Source organism: Bidens hawaiensis, unplaced genomic scaffold, assembly GCF_021521415.1.
Source record: "Bidens hawaiensis isolate Kalapana, Puna unplaced genomic scaffold, B.hawaiensis_p1.1 tig00009958_1, whole genome shotgun sequence".
NCBI lineage: Eukaryota > Viridiplantae > Streptophyta > Magnoliopsida > Asterales > Asteraceae > Bidens > Bidens hawaiensis.
The window spans coordinates 884,313-904,678 of record NW_027491754.1 but is presented as its reverse complement, the minus strand read 5'-3'; the positions used below and the strand labels follow the sequence as shown (position 1 = coordinate 904,678).

Genomic DNA, 20,366 nt, shown 5'->3' with positions numbered 1-20,366 from the left:
ACAACCTACACATAATATAATATACACTTAAATGAAAACTTACACATATAGCCTACACATAACATAATATATACTCAATTTGTTGATAAACACACACAAACAATAGACAAAAAAAACCTACATATAGCATATACTAGACAATCTACACATAATATATACTACAGAGAGCCTAATAGCATAATATATACTAAATAACTTAATAACCTACACATAACATAATATTAGTAAAACAATACATAAACTATAAGTAAATAACTTAATAACCTCTTACACATGCATACCATTTGTTAAGGTACATGTAGGATAATTAAGAAACAGATTTATGTTCTATACCTTCACAACAACAATGATCCTACACAACAAATATGTTACGCTACACATCAACACTTGTATCCTACTAAACATAATCATCCTACACAACAAACATATTAAACATTAAATTTTCACAATATTTATATCTATAATAAAATTAGCCCTAAAGGTGCATTTAATAGTTAACTAAAATAGTGTAGTAATGTGTACAGATATACAAAATTACTAACCTTGTAGAAATAAAAAATAATAATAATAATTCCATTCTATAAAGCCCTATTTCTTACCTAAAATTACATTAATGATTAGTAATATGAAAATAATAATATAGCTAATGAAAGTCATATGCATCTAATTAAATGGATATTCAATTCAATAAAAAAAAGCATTTAAGAAATTAACTTACCTTGATTTAAGAGTTGACTAGAGCATAAATAAAGGAAACTGTCATTATAAGTTTATTACATACGTTTGATTTAAGTAAGGCTACACCCAAAATACCAATATACCCTTTTTACTTAAAAACACGTTTTATTGTTGTCTTAGTAATTACAGCAATGCCACTCCTAATCTATACCATTAATTACATATAATGAATGACCCAAATTCATTTCTCACACTTCTCATACTAAGATGACTTCTCCAACCATCCCCTATATATATATATATATATATATATATATATATATATATATATAATCATGAGTTTACAACACTATAACGACTACTCATTAAGTGCTCGGCTTTCTACACTGATATTTTTAAGTCACTAAATCCCTCCCAACGTGCAATAACTTTAAACTAAATTCTTCATACCTTGCTTTTTTTTTTAAACAAAAAACGAAGAGCATACATTCATCCACAAACTACCAAAAACCAAGAACATACATTCATTCAGAAATTACGAAAAACATAAAAACAAGGACCAATAAACCATTGACGCCCCAAGTCCAATCCCTAATCTAAGTCAAAACAAAAACCAAAATCTAACAACCTATATAGACGAAAGATCCTCGTACACTGTCTTGATCCTGGGCCGCTCAGAAAGCGGCCTTATACACCTTAGCGCGATCCCAAGCAACTCCTTCATCCCCTTATCCGCAGCCGGTGTTCCCATTTCGGTTATTAAAACCGCATCAAAACAATCGGGCCCATGCCCTTCCGCCACCTTCAACCGAACCCAATCGTTTAAATCAACCCCACCACCATCTTCACTTGACACCACATCACCTGCACACTTCCCGGTTAAAAGCTCCAATAATATCACTCCAAATGCATAAATGTCTGACTTGAACGAGGGGACTGGGCGTTTGGAGGCAGCTAGCTCAGGTGCTAGGTAGCCTAACACACCCGCATCAAGAATTTGTTCTATGGTTCCCGCTTGGGTCATTAGACGATGAAGACAGTAATCGGCCACACGCGCGTTTAAGTCTGGACCGTCTAGTAAGATGTTGGTTGACTTTAGGTTCCCATGTGGAATTGCGCGGTCAAAGTGCAGATAGTTTAGACCGCGTGCAATGTCAACTGCAATTTTTAACCTTTGTGCCCATGTTAAAGGTGGGCCTTTTCTTCCTGGTCGATCTGCGTACACAAAACATTATTTTACTCGATTAACTTTTAAAACGATCAACAAATGCAATTAGTAGCGGTTAAGATTTATGACTCGACACAGGTTTCGTGGGTTTGGGTTTAGTTTAAGCGCGTACAGGTTTGTTTCAGGTTGAACTCGTGTAGCTAAACAGTTTGTGTTCGGGTTCGGGTTGACCCATTTAACCTATTTATTTTTTAGTTTTTTTAATGTGTGTTGGATCAGCTTTAGGTCGAAAACTTGAACCCGCGAACACGTTTAGCTACGGGTTGTGGTTGGATCAGTTTTAGGTCGAACCCGCAAACACGTTTAGCTAACGGTTTGTGATGTTATGGGTTAACTCGTTTAAGCCAAATTTTCTTTTAGTTTTTTTTAATATATTTTTACGTTCTAATTTAAAATCGTTGGATCATTTTCGGTTCGAACCTGTGAACACTTTTAGCTGAAAACAGGCTGTGTTCAGTCTGACACATTGAACCCATTTGGTTTTTTTAATGTGGTTTATATTATAATTTAAAATGGTCCCGTATTTTATGCCTAAGAAAAAAAAAAGAAAAAAATATATAAATGTAACTTAGACATCAACTTTTATAACTTAAAAAGTAAGTTTCTTATATACATCTGTATCTTTTTATTGTAAGTTTGTAACTTTTATTAATATGCAAAACCTAAAACAGAACAAAGAAAATATATGAGGTTAAGCGTCTCGTGTTGGTATCAGATACCTGGGTTTCACCCACCATTCACCAACCCCACAAACACAACATGGCCTGTTTAACACCCACATTAATTAGCAAAACGGTTTAAGAACAAGATCCATACCATATAGAAAACTTGCAAGGCTTCCAGGAGAAATAAAATCCGAAAGAATCAATTTTTCATACTGTGTGGGCCCCCAGTAATACCCTCGTAACCCAACAACGTTCGGGTGTCGAATATTTGCAAACTTTTTGGCCTCTTTAGCAAAATCTTTCCTCTGTTTAGCGACCCCTTCTCTTAACCATTTAACCGTCAACGATAGCCCGTTATCAAGCGTGGTTCGATACGAAGTCCCGTGACTACTCCGACCCAAAACCTCAGCAGGGGCCCGCGATAACTCCTCGGGTGTAAACGACACTGTGTCATCAAGAAAGTAAAGCTCACCCGCTAACCGATCGGGTGACCTCACATCGAGTCGAGAGAGGTTTTCAACCGTGTACGAGTCACCAGAATCCGGAGAGTACGAAAACCCGCTTGTTTTAGATGGCGAAAGACTTGGAACCGCCCCGCCACCAGGCTTTTCTGGTGCGACTGTATCCGATGACGATCCTTTTCGCGAGGCCGCAATTTCTCCAGCAGAAACAACTGTTGCACCACCACTTCCAGCGGCAGGCTGGCGGTGAACGTCTTTCGTGGCAACCGGTTGAGGAACCGGCCGCCGAGAAACCCGCATGTAATGAATGAAAACCGCTAAAAGGATTAATATAACGACTGCAATAACACAGGCAACTATCACCAACACTTTAAACACAGTCTTAATGGGCTTCTTCCGGCTCGATGGGCCTCGTGTGTTTGGGCCCGCAGGAGGGTTCGGAAACTGTAACTCAGAGTTCCCGGGAAAGAATGATGATTCTGGAAACTTCCTCAAATTATCGGGAAGGACACCTGAAAGGTCGTTATACGACACGTTAAAACTCGTTAACCCGTCAGTTAGATTGTTTAATAACGGGCCCGTGAAGTGGTTTTGGGAAATATCTAGAGAAACAAGGCCCTTGAGCTCGGTTAAAGATAACGGTAACGAACCCGAAAAATTGTTCCCTGAGATGTCAAGAAACTGAAGCCCGGTCAACAAGTCGACCGCATCTGGGAACTCGCCACCGAGCTGATTATCGGAAATGTCAAGAACCTTAATGCTGGAAACGTTGGATACAAAAGAAGATGAAAACAAATTGAATTGGCCTGAAAGTTTGTTACTTTGAAGGTGAAGTTGTTGTAATGTGGGCATAGAGATTAACCCGTTTGGAAACAGGCCATCGAACCGATTGAACCCGAGATCAAGGACTGTTAATTTGGGAAATTGGGTGACTGCTTTAGGAATCAAAGAATCGAGTGAGTTATGTGAGAGGTTCAAGTGGTTCAGTCTCAAGAACTGGGTCGCAACTTCAGGAATTGGGCCGGTTAAACGGTTTTGACTCAGGTCAAGATACTCAAGGTTGCCCCATTTGACCAATTTGGTCAAATTCCCTTCAAAGTTGTTGTTTGATAGATCAAGAACGAGACATCCACCTGTCACTAACGGAAGCTCGCCCGTGAGCCCGTTACTGGATAAATTAAGAACCTGAAGTGATGTTGACATTATCATACTGATTGGCCCTGCAAATTTGATCACAAGCTTAAAACGTTAAAGAAAATACTAGTCAATCGTGTCAGGTTAGTGGATACGTGTTGGCAGGTTAAACTGTTCGACCCGAACACGACCCGTGTTTTGAGTCGTGTCAAAAGCATCAACCCTAGCCCACACACAGTTAATAACGTGTAACCGGAGATGATCCTTTTAACCCATTTATCGAAATTTGTCATACGAGCTAGTGGGTTGACAATATTTGGGTTAAACAGGTTTTTAGATCAAGCGGGTTAACTACGTCAAACCAACGCAGCCCGTTTAATTAAACAGGTCAACCCGAGCACAACCAGTTTAACCATTTATCTAAACGTGTCAAATAGGTTAGCAGGTGATAACCAAGTTGTAAACGTGTAAATTGATTAGGTGGGTTGTCAAAAAAATGTGTCTAAACAGGTAAGCGGGCCGACCTGTGTATATAAACAGGTTGAATACAGGTTGAATACGTTAACCCAAACAGACCGGTTTAATTAAACAGATAAGCCCGAACACAACCTGTTTTGTAAACTGGTTAGAAATGCAACCCAGAACCTTTTAATGCCTGTGTTGTGTTCGGGTCGTGTCTTAAATTGCCACCTCTCCAAAATACACACATGAAAGGTGTAAATACACACATATAAACAACTATATCTAGATAATCACCTGTGAGGTTATTGCCACTCAAGTCCAGTTCGGTTAAAACCAATGAATCACCTTTCAAAAGATCATTCGGAAAGAACCCAGAAAACCTGTTATTCGACAACTTAAGAGCCTGAAGATCATAAGCAAAGTTAAAACTTGGGAGTTCACCCGACAACTGATTATAGCTCAAATCCAACACAACCAAGCTCCCGAGCATCTCAGCCACACCACCACTAACCAAAGACCCGGTCAACCGATTCCGGCTAAGATTCAAATACTTGACACTCTCAGAAAGCCCACCCAAAAACTTACCATTCCCACTTGAACTCACAAGCAAATTCCCACTAAAATCAACCTGAGTCACAGCTGTTAACAGCAAAAACTCGGGATCCAATTCACCATCGAGCATATTCCCGTGCAGATCAAGAACTTCAAGAACCCCCACATTCTCAAACCCCTTCGGTATACCCTTGGTTAGCCCATTGTCTGATAAATCCAGATAAACCAAATTGTTCAACTGAACCAAATCCCGTGGAATCGGGCCAGAAAACGAGTTCCTACTCAAATCCAAGGACTGTATCGAGCTAAGACCCGAAACCCAATCGGGTATACCCCCGGAGAAATTATTCCCGGCCAACGACACATTCTTCAAACTCAACACTTTCCCAATATCATTCGGCAAAACCGAACCGAAAAGATTATCCGAGATATCCAAAAACTCAACCATTCCCCCTAATCTAGTCATAAACTTGCCCGAAATCGAATTATTCGATATGGAAAGCTTAACAAGCTTAGTTAAATTAGCAAACACATTCAAATCGATATCCGCAGACAACGACAAGTTATCGAGGACCACACCGGCCACATTGCCGCCGTTACACATGATTCCGTTCCACGAAGACGGGCAGCCGTTGAAATCGATGGATTCCTCGTTCCAGGAACCGAGCACGAACCCGGTCGGGTCGTGCTTGATTCCCTTTTTGAATTCTAACAATGCTAAAATGTCTTGCGAAGGGAGTTGACTAGTGGTGCTATTTATCAAGACACCTAGTAACAATAACAATAATAATAACGAAGAAACCCTAAACATTATGTTTCTTTTTTGCTCAATGAGATTTTGAGCTGGTTTTTACAATACAAACCCTAAGTGAGTGATTTCATAAAGCAGGAAATGGGTTTTGTGGGTTCCGTACAAGTGGGTATGCAGAATGTACAACTTTTAAGAAATGGTGTAGATTTGAGTGACACGGCGGAGTACTGCTGCGGAAAAAGCAGAGTGGGGAGTGAGTGTGAGAGTGATAATTTAAGGGTGGTAATGGAACGGTGAAATGGGCTTTTGGTGCTTTGCTTTACTTTCTTCTTTCTTTTGGGATAAAGAATTCTTTTTCTTCTTTTTTTGGTAATATTTTGGAAAATATAATATGTTTTTGACTAAAAGTTATTTTAGTAAAAAAAAAAATAGCTTCATACCTTAACTTTAACAAAAATGGAAATATATAAAATTACTATATTCGAAAAATACAAATTGTTAAATGGGTTTTTATGCAACTTAAAATAAAAAATGATAAGATACATATTTTGGGTGATGTAACTAGACATAAATCAGATCCTCCTCATTAATTGTTGAGAAAACTATTCATCTAGTTCATTTAATATGGTAATTATGTAATTCTAATATTTAATTAGTATTCTTACTTAAGTTGATGAATAGAATAAAGAAATGGTATTTCATTTATGAGATTATAACTATATTTTGTATGAAATGTTATAGTTACTTTAATGGTTCATCTTTTAAACGGGTTGGTAAAAGTTTTAGAAAGAAATTTCAATATCAATATAAGTAAAGAAATAAATCATTTAACTAGCTAGTGGCATGAAGTATCAAATTAGATAAAAAGTAATGCAGTGTTTTAAGTGAGCGAGCCACTTGTAAACAATTTAGAATCGGTTCATAAAAAGGTTTAAACCAAATTGAACTTGAAGCTTATTTTATAAACGAATTTCATTTAACCTACAATAAAATATATAAAAAAGTAATTAAAATTTTAGTAACAATAGAAGAGTGGTTTAAACAAAGCTAAGAAAATATTAACTGGCTGAACTCTAAATGTATAACTCAAATTGAGTTAGAAGAGTGGTTTAAACAAATCGAGATTGTTAGTTCTTACAAACATTTAAACCTTTAAAAAACCTTTTAACCCTTAAAAGGAAGCACTTTCAGTATATCTGAATCAATTAATTTATTAACTAAATAGCGTAGTGGCATAAACTATTAAATTAAACAAAAAAGGAAGCACTTTCAATATATTTTATAATTAATTAATTAGCTAAAGTAATATAAAGTAATTAATTAAACAAAAAGAGGGGAATTATGTTTTCTAGCATAAATTTGTCAGTAAACAAAAGCTTTACGCGCCAAGTGAAAATTATACAATGTTGCATACTACAATTTACCAAATCCAGATCAAAGTACATCTTCCAATGCATATTGTACAAGAATTGTTTTAGCTTTGAATCTAGCAAAGGTGAGATTTTTTGTTTCTTTTTAGTGGACGTCAAAGAACATATAAAATGTAATTATGTGTGTGGGTGTGGGGTCCGCGCGTGTTAAAGAGGCGATGGTTACCAAGGGACATGGGAAACAACGTGGGCAGGGTCCACGTAGGACGTTAACGATGGTTAACGGAAGGATGTCTACGTCAGGCGTTTATAACGGGAGGTGGAGTAGGTGTTAGGGTTAAAGAAGTGGCGCGTGGGGACAACAACGGACAATCAAATGTGTCTGTTTGAGGGCCCGCCAAACGGGTGATGCCAACATGATAACGAATAATGTTTGATAAAATAATGGGTGTAAACCAGTTGAGTCGAGCCTGAGTTTAGCTCGTTTTAAATTTTTTTCTTTTTTTTACATCAAGTTTGGCTATGAGTTGTGTTTTTCAAGCTTAAGCTCGTCCCTTTATTTAATCATTTATTAATTTATATACGTTTTTAATAATTTTTATATAATTTAAGAAAACCATAAACGAGCGTAAGCTCATAACTCGTGTAGTACCTTAAATGAGCCAAAGCCCAGCTTGAGTTCAGATGTGCAATTTGAAATTAACATATAGTAATCTAAAAGAGCTAGAACTTAAAATACGCAAGGCTCGATGAGCATAAACGAGTTTCTCATACAAGACACGAGCTCCGGCTCGATAATTAAACAAGCTTTTCTTTAGGCTTCGGCTTGGCTCGAGCTCGAAAAAGCTCGCCTCTTTTATCGATCCCAGCTCTTTTATCGATCCAAGCTCTAAAGTATAAGTTTAATACTTTACAAAATATATCAGTGTTTTATATTATTTTCTCAAAAAAAAAGTTACCACAAGTAATACGAGTTGATTACACAAATAAAAGTAAAAGTAAAGTTTGCGGCTGCGTCAGTTGTGGATTGTGATTTGTGAATATGTTTTTGAATGGAATAACTTTGTGCCTAAGAAGGTGGGTATTTTAGCGTGGCGAGCGGATATGGAGCACATTCCCTCTTTGTTATCCTTGGCTAAGAGGAATATTCCAGTTCCATCAGTCGTCTGTCCTATATGCGAAGGCAAGCCGGAAACGGCAGAACATATATTTCTGTCATCTTAATTTGCCCAATCGGTGTGGAGTGTAATTGCTTTTTGGTGTAAGGTCCCACCAATTATGCCTTTTCGACTTGTGATTTGCTGGAACTTTACAAGTATTCGTCTATGCCATCCCGAGATGCTAAGGCATTTCATGCGGTTTGTCTTACAGTAATTTGGTGCCTTTGAAAGGTGAGAAACTCTTTGGTGTTTGAAAGGAAGTCGGCACAGTTGAATCATATAATAAGTGAGATTAAAACGTTAAGCTTTTTATGGGTGAAGAGCAGATCTAAGAATACAACCCTAACGTGGGAGAAGTGGTGTAGTTTTAATCTTATTTCCTAATTGTAATGGAGTGGTGCGGCTAGTTTTTCCGTTGTGGTTTTTGATTGTATTTGGATGGTTGTTTCTGTTGTATACTTGCTTCTTACAAGTTGTTGGTTTGTTATAAAATTGTTTTGTTTGCCATTCAAAAAAAAAAACAAGAAGAAGAAGATTACACATAAAATATCAAGGGGAAAGGCCTCGATAGGCCTCATTTGAACGAGTGTTAGGGTGTTTTGTTAATTAATAAAACTTGTTATAACATGTATTAATCGCTCCAGGGGCGGATCTAGAGTGTATCCAGGGTGTGCCCAGGTTACCCCTCAACTTTCATGGCGAAGTATAAAATTAGGGCAAAGATTTCTTTTTATTCTCCATTCTATGTAGAAGGATACACCTGAACAAAAATTAGGTTACCTCTAAAGAGTATAGGCTACCCCTAAAGAGTATTGTGATGAAACAGGAAGGAAACTGAGACAGCCGGATTATTTTTTAGTTATCACTGGCCGTGCTAAAAACAGGTACAACTAACGTGAGATGAGGAAGACGACCTAATATTACCAATTGGGCCTTTTAAGCAGATAGGCCACAACCCATTTAACTAAAGAATCGTAAAATAAGAAAAGAAAGCTAAAGAAATAGGCATTTTTAGATAGTAAACTTTAACAAGGTTTTCACCATTTACATGTTTCTTTTTATTCAACTTACTAGGTTATAAGCCCATGTATTACACGGGTTTGAAAAATTAAATCTCATTCACTATCTTATTATATGATTTTGGTTTTTAAAGTTGCAATAATTATGTACAAAAAACACATCAAAGCTCTTGAAAAATCACAAGAACTGAAAAATGTTAACAAACTGCTTCTAAGTTATATTATTGTGCTAGTTTCAACATATCTTACTATATAACTAACAGCTACAAGAGTTTTATCTGTAAAAAAAAAAGTTACCAAAGGATTCAAATTAGGGGTTTAATGATATTAAATTATTAGCCATCCATAACCAACAAAAAATAAACTTGTGTTGCTTACTTCATGTCTTTTAATTCATGCCTTAGGTTATAAAATTAGAAGCAAGAGCAACTACATATTTGGTAATATCAGCGAAGAAAGTGTACTACTAATAAAGTTATAGGCATTTTATCAAAATTTATTTCGGTTTCAAACATGCCATTTTACGAAACTTTTAATTTTAGACGATCTTGACACATTTTACTCAGCTCCAACAACATAAAAGAAACTAAACAGCTACAGTGAGTTTATATTTGTGTGTAAAAGTTAAAAAAAAAAGCGTAAAGAAAACATGTTCCGAACCAAAAGTAATATTTTTCTTAAAGTGACCAGTTTTGACCGTAACTTGTACCGACCAAGCCAATTCTTATGTGTTACGCTGAATGACATGACCCGTCCGTTTTGCCAGCTATAAAAGAACAGAAGTAGCAAATTTGACTTGTTTACTTAAACAGTCGAATACAAGTTTAACTTGCCCAAAATGTTCCAAGTCATATTAAAGTGGGTCTGTTTCAAGTGGAACTTGTTGTGACCTATTACGTAAATCAGAGTAAAAAAATTGTTGCAAAGGTTTTATTCATAACAAACAAGTATCTCATTGAAAAACCAAACCATCATCTCTCCCATGTATTAAACAATGGCAAATTGGATTTTAATAATCCCAACTAAATGCTATTGGCCGATAATAATCCCTACTTCGTTTATTGCCACTAGTGGTATCAAATTTAAAAAAATTGGCTCTCAATGGTCCCCCGTTATTTTTTTTTTCTGAATTTCAAACTGATTTATTAGGGCTTTTGATCGGAATGAGGATATGAGTCGATTGATGCAAAACGTAGCTCCAAACGATGCTCCAAATGGCTTGATTAGTGCTTCAAATCGGGGTGTTTGAACTTGAAATTAACAAAAATGAAGCTTTTTGGAGCATCGTTTCGAGCTACGCTTTACATCAATTGACTTGTATTCTCCTTCCGATCAAAAGTCTTAAAAAATCAATTTTTGAAATTCGAGAAAAACTTAACGGCGTTAAGTTCTTTTTTAACGGGGGACCATTGAGAGCCAATTTTTTAAAATTGGGACCACCAGTGGCAATAAAAGAAGTTGAGATTATTATCGGTCAATAACAGTTAGTTGAGATTATTAAAATTCAATTTGCCTTAAACAATTTTGAGATTCATATATAGAAGATAGAACACAAACAAATCATAATAATAAACAACCAACTTAAAAGAAACAGATTAGTATTTCGAACACCCTTTTCATGATCTTACTTTTTACAATGATTTTGTATAAAATTGGTTTGCAACATACATACTTACAACCATTTTCCTATTCATTTATAATAGTCAAGTATAATTTATGGCCTTAACTTGAAATATTTGAAATAAAAAAAGAGTGTTATGCTTATAACAGACAACGAAGTTTTCTTGATGTTACTTTTTACAATGATTTTGTATAAACCGATAGTTCTCCTTGCTCGGCTGATCAGCTAAGTTCCTCTTCGAATTTTTTTTTACTATGCCAATCATTTATTCCTCTTCGAATAGTTCTCCTTGCTCGGCTGATCAGCTAAGTTCCTCACAGGATTGACTCCTCTCCTTTAAACCATCCCATACGCATTCTTTTATAGCTTTGTTCCAAGTCTTAATCTTGTTCTTCATAGAATAGGATTTTGTTTAACATGGCTGATTTAATTCTATTAATTTCGATGTAGGTTATTTAATTCTAAAGTTCTAATGATTTAACTCTACGCTTTAATTTGGAAATATTAACCTTGCAAAATGTTCTTTAATTTGATAATCTTCTTAATCTGTTTTTCTTATTTTCTTGACCATAAGCCTGTGTTTAAATTAGAGATTCGGAATTAACAAAAACTGTTAGATCAAATATATCGCTTTCACCAACGAATTCTATCATGCAGAAGTCATCTGGATTAATTAATCCTAAAAATAGGATGTTACCATTACCAAAAGATATGTTTTTGGGAATGATATGCTTTAAATTGTTTTTCTGTATTTCTTTCTGAATACAAAAACATGTCCATTTTTCTTCATCTTCTTCTTTATTACAATTATTATTATTTTCTTGCATGTTCAAACTTAAGAAGCAGTAATGTATAGTTTTTAATTTGGATATATGGATATACAATAACAAAAGAAATAGATTCAATATACCAACTAATAATATTCAAGTAAGATTTTTACATCAAGTACTACAACGTCATACCATATATATCTCGATACAAGTTTTCAATATATCAACCAACAAAAACTCTAAAATACCCTTTCACCGAACCAACAAAACCCTTAAGGTCTCCTTTCACCGATGACGAGAAATTGGCCCGGCGGTAGAACGAAAACCACCCTCAACTACCTGGTCATTAGCACATGAGTGAAAAGGCGCTTCAAATCCCTCTTTCTCTGCTGCGATACAATTCTTGCACAATGCCCCACTCCTTCCGCTTTCTTGAACCCTCGGGAAACTTGCATACGCTGGTGAGTAACTCCGAACCATAACCGGGTAAATGATCGTTGGAAAATAACAAACTCCAGATGGAATTTGGCGGCGGATTGTATCAATTTGATTCTTACGGAGTTGCATAAATACCAAGGAGACACAGGCGGCGTAAAACATTCCGCTCTGTGGTCTTTCTCCTTGGTGACTGTTTCAAGACCAAACGAAAGTAACACATTCTCTCTCGCGCTAACGAAAAGAAGTTAACATTACCCGTGATCAGACGTTTCCAGCGCTTTGAAGGACTCTTTGATCTGTTGCTTTCCACCAGGTAAGTTGTTAGATTATTGTGACCAACGGTTTCCTTCAGCATCTTCTGAAGTTGCTTGAACTCGATCATCCGGTTGATCTTAATGTTCCCAACGTCCACCTCATACACACCATCGTACAATACCACCGGAAGCACCACCGATTCAGCCATGAAAACAATTTCGATGTTTCTTGAATAGGGTTTAATTAAAAAGGTGATACATATATATAGGAATTAGTTATGTCGGTGTTACCGTTGGGATAAGAGATTACAAATCTTTAATTAGTTGGGATATGGTTTAAAATTATAGTTAAGTCGTTTGGCAAATTCAGTTGACGGTTTTGAGGGTTTTAAAGGTCTCTTGGTGCCTAAGCAATTAATCTCTTCTATAAATTAAGTGGAGTGGCCGATCAATTAATAAAACATTCTGTAACCTTTAACAATATTTAACAGATCAAGATATTTTACATATTCCTTTTTAACTTGCAATCTTAGTTACACTAGTAAAGAAAATGCCCTTTCCAAGCGATTATTATAAAAAAAATTACAACTGTTAGGGGTAGGAGTGTTAATCGGGTCAACCCGATCGGGTTTCATGTTATTTGGTACGGGTTTTTCAAAAAAAACAAAAATCTAACCCGTAACCCAACCCAATTAAGGTTTGGGTTAGTCAAGTCAAGTTAGTCAGCTGTTTATCGGCTTACTCTAATTAAGTTAATTATTGTATTTGTAAGCTGTTGGCTACAAAGAGAGGTATAAACAATGATAAGTTATCTAAAGAACCAATTGTTTTGAAGGTTACCTTTTGTTAATGTGATTAAGAGTATAAGATGTCATGGTATTGAAATATTAACTAAATATCATCAGGTTTAGCAACATTGTGATACATGCAAAAGTGTAAAAAAATAAAATAAAATTATTCGTGGCATACTGGCTTGTGTGAATGATGGGTAATGGTAGGAAAAACAAAGATTGCAACTTTTAACTGCTTATGGTCATGCTAGAAAATTATCACTGTATTTATTTGCAACTAGTTTCTCTACCCGGCGAGTTGCGCCCAGTGGCGGACCCAAGAATTTTTGTCAATGGGGTCCTAATTTTTTCGGTTTACAAAATTTCCGGGCCAGTCGTTATTCGGGTCGGGTCGAGACGATGAACATAATAAAACACGGAAATATGGTGTCACTGGAAACGAGTAAGTAGTAAGAATTTAGATTGGAAACTAGATAAGAAAAGAGACTTTTAATTCATTTTTATTCATACACGAAAAACATAAACGTAAGCTATATATATGGTATTACATACACGACCAAACATGAAAAATTAACTCTAATACATATAAATGATTAATTATAATATGCATACACAAGATAAAGAATAAACGAATATGCAAAACTCATGTTATCATTATATATGTTGCATGGTGATAATGATTATATGTGAGAAACTAACGAATAACAAAAATACCCTAACTAAATAACCAATATTGACTTGGATATAAAAAAACAACAAAAACAAATACCCTAACTAAACAACTAATATGGACTAGGATATAAAAAACAACAAAAACAGAGTATGGTGAGGCTTGAACCTGCAACTTCTCAAAAGAAAAACAAGGGACTTTCCACTAGACCAGTTCAACCTTAATAGTATGGGTTCCAAGTATTAATTTTTATGGGGTCCTTACAAAATTTAATACACCGCCTCTTGGTAATTTTTAAAAAACATTGGTGTCTCGGGACCCCGATAGGTTCTATGTGGGTCCGCCCCTGGTTGCGCCAGGACAGCTGACAAAATCCCAGCATTGAAACATATGCCTTGGTAAAACCCGAGCGTTACGACGATGAGTTGACACGAATTCGGTCAGTACCAATTTAAGGTACCATAATTAAAACAAAAGGGTAAGTAAAACTCGGGCGTCGCGGTGTGAGTCGGTAAAACCTTAGCGTTGTTGGTCTTGGGATTGTGACGCTAAGTCGATACAAATTTAATTTATTTCAATTGCGTTCGTTACAATACCGAAACTATGAAACAAAAGAAAAAATACAAAAAAAAACTTTGTCCAATATCGGTCTGACACGTGGACCAATAAGGTGCTAGCGGCACCAAACTTTTAATTTATATATATATTAGATAATTAAGCGAGTGTAATAACAAGCTAATATAAAGTTCATCTGTTACTCTTCAACAATTCAATCTAATTTAATAACTTGACAATGTTATATTTTAATTAAACCAAATATAAATATGTAAATAACATAAAGTATCTAAAAAACTAATATATATCGCCACCACTAATTGATTATTCAGGTTAACTCGAAACTCGGTTTTTTTTGAAAAACAAATCCGAATCTGACCCAATTAACATTTGGGTTACTTGGGGGTTATTCGGGTTAAAGGGTTAGGACGGGCCACGGGGTGGATTTATGTTGGACATAGGTGTGCACATACCCACCGTCCATTCTCCATATATGTGAATGTGTATTATGGGTAAAGTTAAAATGTAAAGTGAGACAAAATTGAAAAGTATGAGAAGGATTTGTGGTTACATAAAAACCTCTAAAAGAATAAAAAAAATCATACCTCAATATATAAATAAAAAACGAAAAATATTAAAAAACCAAATTGTTTTCCCCGTCATTCACGTTCCCAAAAGAAAAACACAATGCCGAAAATGAACAAACACAATGATAAACAACAAACGACACAGTTGATCGCAAAATATAACACAATGCCGAACAAAATATGACACCGTGTTGAATATCAAGAAAAAAAGACACAATGTCAAGAAAAAAAGACACAATTAATAACGAAAATAAACACAAAACACAATGATAATCAAAACGACACAAGGATCTTTTTCACTCATTGACTCAACATGGTGTCTTTTTCAAGGGTTATTTTTATTTTTATTTTATTTATTTTTTTTGAGGATGAGGAAAACAGAGGAAACATTTTTTGCTTTTATATTTTTCGTTTTTGTATTAAAACTTGACTATTATAAATGAATAGGAAACTGGTTGTAAGTATGGATGTTGCAAAACGATTTTATACTAAATCATTGTAAAAAGTAAGATCATGAAAAGGCAAATATTTCAAGTTAAGGTCATAAATCGATTTTTTCAAGGTTTCCCTGAATTTTCATTCTAAATCCGCCACTAAATCGCTCATTGCTTTCATTTTCATATATCACGAACGTTAGTTTTCTTTACTTTCACTTTCAATCAATAATTGGTGTTTTGTACATGTGGATAAGAATTATAATTCAAACATCATAACCAACACTGTCCTTAAAATGGTGTACCCTATGTTGCATGCAAATGATAAGTGTTTCGAGATAATAGTTAGATACGCTTCGATCTCATTTTTTTTCTTTTACCTAAATATGTCGTAAACACCTAAATGTGATTCAACGATCGAAGTGTAGCTTCATTGGTTATGTCGATTCACCTACGTGTGCGTGCTGTTGAAATCATTCTCGGCTCCTAAGGCCAAAGAATAACTTTAAAACTAAAGTCACAAGAATAAAAGTTAAATTTCAAAAGAATATCATCTGATTAATTTTCTAGGTTTGGAATGGTGTCGTATTTCTTGTAAATGTTGTAACGTAGTTATATGTTAGTAATGAAATTTAATTTTGTGAATGAAGTGATATTGTATTCGGTCTAAATCCTTAACATGTATCTGACTATCCGGTAAAAATTTTGCACAAAATTCACATGTAATTATAATGTAGGTCTATGTTAAACATGTTGCACAAACATTCCAAAATGACCAAATATGATGAACCAAAAAACAAGATTGTTCCATAACATAAGATTGATTCAAACATAATGTTGCTACAATACTAAACAATATTCTTGACCACCATTAATTAATGCTAAACAGTATATCTTATATTGCATATAGAAGGCAAGTGTTTGATTTTGTTGTTCAACCCTCTTCTTTTACCTAAATATGCAACTCAACAATGTGTATCGAATTGTAGGTTTATTGGTTATAGGTTGATCTTCTCATGTGTGCATGTGTTGTTGAAATAATTTCTCGACTCCTTAGGTCAAAGAATAACCTTGAAAGTAAGTCACACCGGTGAAAGTTGAAGCTTTACCAAAAAAATATTGTTTGATTATTAGTTGGTAAGTATTTCTAGGTTTGGAATGCTGTTGTATTTCTTGTAAATGTTGTAATGTAGTTCTATGCTGGTAATGAAATCCTGGTTGTGTAATTCTTATTTTGTGTAATGTAATTCTATTTTGTGAATGAAGTGATATTGTATCTTGTTGAAATGTATGTTTATTTTCAATTCAATTTCATAAAAGAGTCTGTAAATATATCCTAATTGGTGGTGTTGGTTATTTCATGTTTGACTTATATTTGTTGTTGATCGAGCCATTGTGAGTTATTGAAATGGGCTTGTAGCATTTAAATGCAATTCGGCTTATATTTATTGGAATGTGTGAATTGTTGGGCTTTTCCTGGTGTATATAGACAAGAGGAGAAGATAAAGAATACATATCATCATGTCATTGTCTCCATCTTAAAGCACTGCTCATTTATCATCTTCTTGGTGGGACTTTTAGACCTCATCATATGTCAAGAATCTTATCATCATAATCATGCCATATTTACAGTATGTATTCATCTTCTTTGTTATAGCTTTAGATCTTGTGTTGTTTTAGTTATGATTGTGTTGATCAAATCTTCAACTTGTTTCTGTATAATTTTCTCTTTGCCTGGTTGAGGAGAGGAGATTGTGTGTATGTATCAGACTTCATTCCTTGGATCTATAATAAAGTTTTTTGGTAGGGTTAGGGCACTTTGGTATTCTTATGCTAAATTCATGATTGTTGGCATATTTAGTATGAATCCTTAACATGTATTATTATCAATGCTGCACAAATGAAATTCACATGCATATAGCGTAGGTCTATGTTGACCATGTTGCACAAATATTCCAAAATGACCAAATATGATAAACTGAAACAAGATTGTTCTGATACATAAGATTGCTCCAAAACATAATTAGATTGATTCAAACATAGCATACCCAATAGTTTGCAAACATAACAAAAGCTTTCAAAATAGAAATTGCATTGTACCAAACATAAACATGCCTAATATATAGTTCCAAATAAATAATAACAAAGGCTTAAAGTAGACCAAAACAACAGATGTTCAAAAGCTTACAACACAAAACATACCAAAGATAACAATTTCATTCTTTTTTTATGTTGCGTATCTTTCACCCTTATAAGTTACAAGTTCTTCTTGTAACTAAGCTTTTTTACAATTTACATTAATGGCTATCTTCATTTTCTGTTAGGGTCCTGCTAATCATCACTCACCATCCTCTCGGTTACATCTATTCTCCACATCTGTTTGTGCCTTCCAGTTAGTTTAATTTGTTTTGGTTTGGTTAGCTTCGTAGACTTAGGCAACATTCTTCAACCATTATGTCCCAATTTGAATGAGTATACATTTCTTTCAAGTATCCCCCGCCATGTTTTAGGCATCCCCCGCCACATGTATATTAATTTTAGTTCCGATTTGTTACAACATCATGTTTGCAATGAACGAATGTCTACTCCCATCTCTCACATGATCACGATTATTTCAACAAATCTACAACACATTGTTCTCACCAATGTCCCATAACTTGATAATTTGATCTTCATCCCATTCCCATTCCACTGTTTACTTGATGCTTCATTCTTGGTTACCTATATCGTTTTGATATTATTGGAGTAAACATGCCTTAGGCTTTGCAATAACTTTATTGCATTGACAGATATTTTTATCAAATATAATCCAACAATCTCTAAGCCAGTTATAAGCGGTTTATCCTCCTATAAGCTAATTTTGCACTCAAGACCTCGAACGTGTTTTGAAAGGCACATAAGACTTTGCTCTACTTGTGCACATTTTAAGATTGATAGGTGTCAAAATTTTCAAATAACAAACCATATTACCGAACTATTCAAACACTTGAGATTGTGGGTAGTGGGGTGGTATCTATATGAATTTAAGATTGCAATAATATACAAAAAAGAAATAGAAACAAGTCCAAATATAAGTAACAATTTAGTTTTGATGTGCAATTATGAAAATGAACTAAATATAAATGATTATTTAAAACACGAAGCCAACAAATATCCCTTTTACCGATTTATATAGAAATTGCAGACAATGTTAATCTAACTAGCATTTTGATCCCCAAATTATTGAGTAGAAGTCATGATCGATCATCAACTAGAGCAAGAACCCACGTAAAATATGTAATTATGAAAAGATATAGAGACTATGGAGGTAGGGCCCTAAATCCCGGGTACGACCTTTTACTTATTATATTACGTATTATATTTGCTATATTATAATTGTTTATAAGCCAATGCCCAGTGGGTCAGGGGATTGTCGAGGTAATCCTAACCGGGCTTGGCCTACTAAGGTTAAGGTTTCGTGATGGTAGCCACGGAGTCCCCTATATAAAGGGTCTGACCTCTCATTTAAGGGACTTTTGGCCTCCACCATAATTTTTGTGTCTGTAAAAAAAGAGGAAACTCTTAGCAGTCACCTCCGCTCCTCCATTCTTCCATGGCAGATCTCGAGCAATCTGGAAAAGAAGATCGAGGCGTGGGTTCGTTCATCTTGAAGACCAGAGAACATCCATTTAACCCGACCCGAGGTTGAATCCATGTCTCTTAATTGGCGCCATCCGTGGGACCCAACAACGAACTACATTTTTGACCTTCTCTTCGGCTCTTAGAGTGGGGGCAATTGTAATTCAAAATAGGGGGTTCACCCAAGGAACCTTGGAGATCGGAGGTCAGATCCGTCGGATCTACCACCAAACCCGTGGCAGCACTTCAATGGATTCATTGTGACTAGGATATCCGTTCCAGGAAATCTCAAATGGGGTCTGTAGATCCAAAAATGCTCTGATTTCGGCAATATCTCAGAAGTAACGTTAATATGCTCCAATTTCCAAAAGCCTGGTCTATTTTTGTACAATGTCATCATCCGATCACTTGCCCGGAACATCCATTATTCAAATTCAATATCTGTGTATCACAAGTTACACAAAACCTTTGTTCCAGATGGTTTTTCTTACGCGCTTATTATATCGGTTGTATCGAAACTTGACTATCCAAAACTGGTTTTGTTTCTTCACGGGCAGGCGATTACAGGTGGGGTTGGTTTGGACTTGTTTGTGGGATTGATGGTTGGGCACAAGCTAGGTATTATTATATATTAATGAGTTAATTTTAGATAAATAAATGAATGAACATCGATACTTCAAGCATCGTTATGTGTTCCAGGACATTGGACGTTATGGAGGCTTATTGAGATGATTTACAAGCTTGGAATGAAGACTTAGAAGTACGGGAATGGGAGTGCACGCATCACGAGGCAGTTTAAAGAAAAGAAAAAGAATCTACTGAAGTTTTTGTCCTTCGTGCGACACAAAGGACTGGAGTGAATTTTTGCGCGACGCGAAGTTCCAGAATTCTGAGCCCGACTATTTTGTCCTTCGTGCGACGTGAATGATAGGCCCATTGCCGTTCGCGCGACGCGAACAGACGTAATTCCGAAGAAAATTAGGGTTAATCACTATATAAACTCATTTAAACCCCCATTCGTCATATCACTAATTCCAGAGGCTGAAGAGATATCCTAGGACGACTTTCGACCATCCCGAAGCTTCTGGTTCGTCTTGTTTTTGCATGTTTAATAAGATAAGTTATTTTGACGCTATGTCGACGCTTGG

At 35.4% G+C, this 20,366-nt stretch overlaps 1 protein-coding gene across 1 annotated transcript; it reads right to left on the bottom strand.

Moving 5' to 3' along the window:
• Positions 1-1,169: 1,169 nt before the first annotated feature.
• Positions 1,170-5,991, bottom strand: LOC143533945 (LRR receptor-like serine/threonine-protein kinase GHR1). Its single transcript, XM_077028566.1, has 3 exons — positions 4,923-5,991; positions 2,723-4,252; positions 1,170-1,893 (listed from the first exon to the last, which is right to left on the bottom strand). The coding sequence occupies exons 1-3, from the start codon at positions 5,989-5,991 to the stop codon at positions 1,307-1,309; spliced, it is 3,186 nt and encodes a 1,061-aa protein (XP_076884681.1). The 3' UTR covers positions 1,170-1,306.
• Positions 5,992-20,366: the final 14,375 nt, after the last annotated feature.